This window comes from Myotis lucifugus, unplaced genomic scaffold, assembly GCF_000147115.1.
Source record: "Myotis lucifugus unplaced genomic scaffold, Myoluc2.0 scaffold_851, whole genome shotgun sequence".
In the NCBI taxonomy this organism is placed as follows: Eukaryota; Metazoa; Chordata; class Mammalia; order Chiroptera; family Vespertilionidae; genus Myotis; species Myotis lucifugus.
The window spans coordinates 16,000-22,388 of NW_005871899.1; the positions used below are offsets into that span (position 1 = coordinate 16,000).

A 6,389-nucleotide genomic window follows, 5' to 3' on the forward strand; every position below is an offset into this window, starting at 1 on the left:
GCAGGTCAGTTAACTTCTCTGAGCTTCATGCCCCACTTCCTCCCCAAATAGATAGTCATCAGTCCAGTGGGAGGCACTGGGAGTGAATCCTGGGCCTGGGGATTGGCTTTCCCACCCTGTATCCTTCGATGCAGGACTTGATTCCCTTGTACCCTCCGTGGCCTTAGCTGCGAAACGGGGAGAGTAACCATTTTCTGGAAAGTCTTCTTTGCAGTACAGCCATTGCCTAACTCCTGCGTGTCCCTGCACTGCTTATCCCTGCCGCTCCTCCTCTTTCCTTGGGTTGTCATTGCTGAGTTCTCTGATTGTCCTAGTCACCAGGTGGAAGTCAGGTCCTTTGTTGAGTTAGTTATTCATTCAGCAAGCACTTACTCAGTACCTACCTATGTGCCGGGAGCAGAGGTTACAGATGAAGTGCGGGAAAACAGACACATGAAAGAAACGACAATACAAAGAGATCAATGATTCGATAGGGCACCCGTAGTACAACCTGGGGGAGGGGTGGAGGCCAGGAAGGCTTCCTAGAGGAGGTGATCTTCAAGCTAATGCCTACAGGAGTCAGACAAACAAAGGGAGTGGGTAGGGGAGGGGGACTGAGACTGGTCTTTGTTGGGTCTCCAGCCCCAAGCCAGTGCCTGGACCAGAGGGGGTCAGTAGGTTAGTTTCCTGTCTCTTTCCTTCCTCACTGCCTCTGAGTGCATTCCTGGGCCCTGGGGTGCTGTGGACAAGGGCGGTGCAGACGTATTCTGGATATGGCATGTCCTGGGGAGCGGGCTGCAGGAGTGGGCATGGCGGGTGTGAGGGGCTCTGCTAAATGACTCGCTGGCTCTGAGCAGGAATCCAGGTGAGCCGGAGCAAGTGTGGGAGGGATGCTGAGGATGCAGGGGCCTGATCCTGAGAGAGGGGCTTATTCAGGACAGCCCAGCTGGGCCCCCTTGATGCATCCCTTCTCCTAATGTGATCTTTTTTTTTTATTAGAATATTTTTTTTGAGAGAGAGAAGAAGGGAGAGGGAGAGAGATGGAAACATCAATGATGAGAGAGAATCACTGATTGGTTGCCTCCTGCATGTCTCCCACTGGGGATCGGGCCCAAGACCCAGGCATGTGCCCTTAACCGGGAATCGAACCGTGACCTCCTCATTCATGGGTCGACACTCAACCACTGAGCCACTCCTGCCGGCCACGCTGCCTTTTTTTGAGGGATTTAAAAAGTTCAATTTTTTCCCTTTCTGAGTCGGGCATATTGCTCTCCTCTCAAAGCTGGGACAGGACCGAGAGCATGTGCTGTGTTCATTAGTGTTGGAAAGAGACTCTGAGCCCCAGGTGAGCCCCGGGCTGAGCTCCAGGGCCTGGCCCCTCACTCCCCACACGTGTGCTCCTGTTAACAGCACGGCTCTTGAGCGCCTCTGGGCCCCGAGCCTCAGATGCTGTGTGAGTCTCCCTAAGCCATGCACTCTCCTTCTTTTTAATTTTCCTTGTGGGATGGCCACAGGGCATGAGCACTGCTCTCTTTTTCAAAGAACATAAAAAATTTTTTTTAAGCCAAAGTAATACAATGCAATGATTAAAAACCCAAACCCAGGCTGTTCGATAGTTCACTATGGCTCTGCCCTCGACCCCCTCCCCAAGCTTCACCCGCAAAGGAACCACTGCGTACTGTTTCAGCCTTTCTTCAAACCTTTGAGTGAGACATTTAGGCTCCGCGAGGCCCGCGTGAATGCACCAGCTTTCTTTCTTTTAGTGCTTTGTTTTTGTTCTCCTGACACATAGGGCTCCCAACTCACAGATGGGAAAACTGAGGCCCCACGCACGTGGGTCTGCCTTGAGTCCCATGACACGTTAGGTACTGGGCCAGGGGTGGGCAAACTTTTTGACTCGAGGGCCACAATGGGTTCTTAAACTGGACCGGAGGGCCGGAACAAAAGCATGGATGGAGTGTTTGTGTGAACTAATATAAATTCAAAGTAAACATCATTACATAAAAGGGTACGGTCTTTTTTTTTTTTTTAGTTTTATTCATTTCAAACGGGCCGGATCCGGCCCGTGGGCCGTAGTTTGCCCACGGCTGAACTGGGCCCACAACACGTTAGACACGTGTACTGTCCTCAGGTCTTGTACTGTCCTGTGCTCCCGTCCTGCCTCCCTCCGGCATCGTGCAGGCCAGTAGTGTTGGGAACTCATCCAAGGTAAGGATGGGAGGGCGGGACTGCTTCTGCGCCCTGACCCTCCTCGGCCCCCAAATTGAGTCTCTCTTACCACCTGCTGGCATGGTGCCTCTTCCCATGGAGGGACCTCTTGCCTTATAACATACAATGTGTGGTGACTTCACCAGCCCTGGGCTCCCCAGAAAAACAACATTGGCCAAGGAAGGGTCAAAGGTCAGGGCTAGTCAATGTGGCATAACAGCTCCGGGCAGACACCCAAATCCTGCAGTTCCTTGTTTGATCTTAAGGGAAATTGTTCAACGTCAAGCAGCACAGGCAGCAGCTTGGTGGTTAGCAGCCACACTTACCGTGGTGCCCAGGCAAGCAGACACGGCCCCCCCGACTCGCAGGGCACAGGCCCTGGCAGAAGATGATGGATTTCTTAAAGAACCTGTTGGTGAGTGTCCCGGGACTGTGGAGGAGTGTGGGTCCCGGGGTCCCCCTGCCTGGAGTGGTAGGTGGCGGTGGAGCCAGGGCCCCTCCTGCTGTCCCCTGGCAGGGAGCCCCAGGTGGCTGGTGGCCTATCATGGGGGCAAGGAAGCGGCCTGTCACTCAGGGGAAGGAGGAACAGACATCAGGTCCAGAGAGGACTGTGTGGAGGGCGACCTGGGAGGCCATGGCACAGGGTCAGGGGCGAGGGCCTCCCCCTGGCCTGGAGATCTGAGGTGGGGGTCCTGGCACGGGACTGGGCAGGGCTCCCCTCTGCGCTCCTCTGGCAGGGCTTCTCGGCGCTGTGCCAGCGCCTGAGGGGACCCGCAGCCAGGTGCAGGCTGTGCGCAGGGGCGGGCGGGGGGGTGCCAAGGCGGGAGAGGGAGGGACTCTGCAGCCGGGCTTCCGGCTGGCTGCAAACACTCGGAGCTGGTCCGGCCAGCCCTGTGGGGATGTGTGGTGCCCGGCGTGGCCCTGGCAGGGGACTCTGTCCCATCTCAGAGCCTTGGGGCTGTGTGGTTAGGGTGACACTCGGGGGTGGTCTATGTGATGTTCCTGGCTGGCCTGGAGAGTCAACGTACTTTGCTGAGCAAGATTGTGCCAGGAGGCTCTGTGGGTCCCTTGCTTCAGCTCCTCCAGGCCCTTTGTGCCTCTCCCGGTGACCACGGGGGCCCCGGGCTGACTGGGCCAGGTCAGGACGGTAGGATCTTCCTCATTCCCAGACCTGCCTGCTGCAGCCGGGGGTGGCCTGTCCCTTCCCTTCTCCCTCCCTTTGCTGTGTCGTCCTGCTTTCTCTAGGGGAGCTGAGCATGACAGGTTAGGGGTGAATGTGGGGGGTGACAGGGCACTTGTTTGGGGTTGGGCCAAGGAGTTCCCCAACCTCAGGCTGTGTCACCACTGGCTCCAGGACGGGGAGAGCCTGGTGTCCCTCTCACCAAAAGGAAATGGCCTGACCCTGGTAGGGGTGTGGAGGGGTACACGGCAGGGTCTTAACTTGGGGACTGATGTCACCCGATTTGTCTTTCAGAAAGACCATGTGGCTATTGTATGGGTAGTTGGTTTAGGGCGGTGTTAGTGTGGAGGCCAGGAGCCCAGTGATGGGGCTGCCACATGGTCCCCATGAGGGACAGTGAGAGATGGTGGGGCAGGGGAGCTGCTGAGAAGTGCTCAGACTTGATCTATATCTATATCTATCTCTATCTCTATCTCTATATCTATCTATCTATCTATCTATCTATCTATCTATCCTATTATCTATCTATCTATCTTAATCCTCACCTGAGGATATGTTTTATTGATTTTTAGAGAGAGAGAGAGAGAGAGAGGAAGGGAAAGAGAAACATTGATGTGAGAGACATCATTAGTTGCCTCCTGCATGCTCCCCAATTGGGGATTGAACCCACAATCTAGGCATGTGCCCTGACTGGGAATTGAACCTGAAATCTTTTGGTATATGGGATGGTGCTCCAACCAACTGAGCCACCCGGCCAGGGCAGTCTTGGGATATGTTTTGACAGTAGACTGCAGGTGGGTTGGAAGTGGGGAATGAGGATGGAGAAATCAATGATGACCCTTAGGGTTCTGTCCTGAGTGTCAGGGTGGGTGGAGGATGGGAGATGGGCTGGGGTGGAGGAAGGTGTCTGAGGGAAAAAGTTAGGGAGCCTTCTGTTGGGCTTCGTTGAATCTGAGGTGCCTATCCGACATGCATGTGAGATGTGGAGTTGGCAAACTCAGGTAGGCCTGGACTTGAACCTGGCTTCTGCCTTTTCCGTGTTCGCTGTGGGTCAGTTGCTTAACCACTCTGGCCCTGCCACTCTCTAACCCCCCTCCCTGGGCTCCTGTGAGGCTGAGGGGGTGGCATTTGTGAGGTGCTTGTCAGTGCCTGGCACATCATGGGTGCCCAACAGCGGATACCTGGGGGCTTCCTAGAACTTGGCTTCTATCATCCCATTTTCTAGCTCAGAAACATTCAGTGGCTCCCTATTGAACAGCTGAGCTAGGAGCGTGTGCCTTGTGGGCTGTTTTGGCTCATGGGTGTATTTTGTTTGGTCCACATAGAGACCTTTAAGCATTTGGATTGGTTATCAATGTATAAGAATTGGGAGCGTTCACATTCAAATTTGTCTTGAAAAGTTGAAAACTCTGGTTCCATCGAGCTTGTATTTCTGCTTGCAGCCCAGCTGCAGATAAGCAGCAGTTGCCCCTTTAAGAAGGGGGCGTGTGCTCTTCAGTTCACCATTGTTTCACCCCCCCCCCCCCCTTAGGTCATCCTTGTTGTTGAGCTGAAATTTACAGAACATAAAACCAATCACTTTAAAGTGACCAGTTCAGTGGCCTCTAGTACATTCACAAAGTTGTGCAACCACCATCTTTCTCTAGTTCAAAAATGTTTTTATTATCCTCCCATAAAACTCCCTTAAGCAGTTACTCTTCCTTCTTCCCTCCTTCCGGCCGCTACAGCCAGGAAGCTGCTTTCTGTATCTGTGGACTTACCTATCCAGGATATTTCGTAGAAGTGGGATCATACCATACAGGGTGGTGCAAAAGTAGGCTTACCGTCATCCATACAGGAAATAATACAATAATTACTAAATAATAATACAAGAATAAACTCTGTGCTTTGCATATTCACAATTGTAAACCTACCTTTGCCCCACCCTATAGGTAAGCATAATGTTTTTGAGGTTCATTCACATTCTAACATATACTTCATTCCTTTTTTTTTTTTTTTAAATTTTCACGTGAGGATATTTTCCCACTGATTTTAAGAGAGAGTGGAAAGGAGGGGGAGAGACACACAGAGAGAAACATCAATGTGAGAGAGACACATCGATTGGTTGTTTCCTGAATGGTCCATGAGAACAGGCCTTGACCAGGGCTGGGGATCGAGGCTGCAACTGAGGTAGGTGCCCTTGACTGCAATTGAACCTGGGACCCTTCAGTCCTCGGGCCAATGCTCTATTCACTGAGTCAAACCGGCTAGGGCACTACATTTCTTTTTTATGGCTGTATGATACTCCATTGTGTGGATATACCACAGCTTGTTTTTCTGTCCATCCGTTGATGGACATTCAGTATGTTTCCATGTTTTGGCAAGTGTGAATAGTGCCGCTTTTCACTGTACGAGTGAACAACATTTGTGTACATGTATTTGTTTGAGTAGCCCGGGCTATTTTCAGTTTTCTAATTATAGCATTCTAGAGGGCATGATGTGGTATCTCACATGGTTTTATTTTGCATTTCCCAGCAACTAATGATGTTGAACATCTTTTCATGTGCTTATTATCTGTTTGTATATTTTTGGAGAAATGTTGGAGAAATGTCTATCAAAGCCTTTGCCCATTTTAATTGGGTTTGTGTTTTTGCTATAAGAGTTCTTTTTAAAAAAATATATATTTTATTGACTTTTTACAAAGAGGAAGGGAGAAGGATAGAGAGTTAGAAACATCGATGAGAGAGAAACATTGATCAGCTGCCTCCTGCACACCCCCCTACTGGGGATGTGCCCCGAAACCAAGGTACATGTCCTTGACTGGAATCGAACCTGGGACCCTTCAGTCCGCAGGCCGATGCTCTATCCACTGAGCCCAACCGGTTAGGGCAAGAGTTCTTTATATATTTCTGGATTCTAGACTCTTATCAGATGTACCTCCTTTTCCCCTGGCTGCTGGCACCCGGTTTTACTCTGGCACTCGGCACCAGGTCTTCGCTCTGGGCCAGAGCCGGCCTCGGAGAGTGAGGCTTTTCGCTGCTCC

At 51.8% G+C, this 6,389-nt stretch overlaps 1 protein-coding gene across 1 annotated transcript in view; it reads left to right on the forward strand.

Moving 5' to 3' along the window:
- Positions 1-2,535: 2,535 nt before the first annotated feature.
- LOC102421643 (rap1 GTPase-activating protein 2-like) overlaps positions 2,536-6,389 on the forward strand; it is a 68,407-nt gene continuing 64,553 nt past the window's right edge. The window contains 1 exon segment of the mRNA XM_023747366.1: positions 2,536-2,602. Within this exon segment, the coding sequence (XP_023603134.1) occupies positions 2,576-2,602 (27 nt within the window). The 5' untranslated portion in view covers positions 2,536-2,575.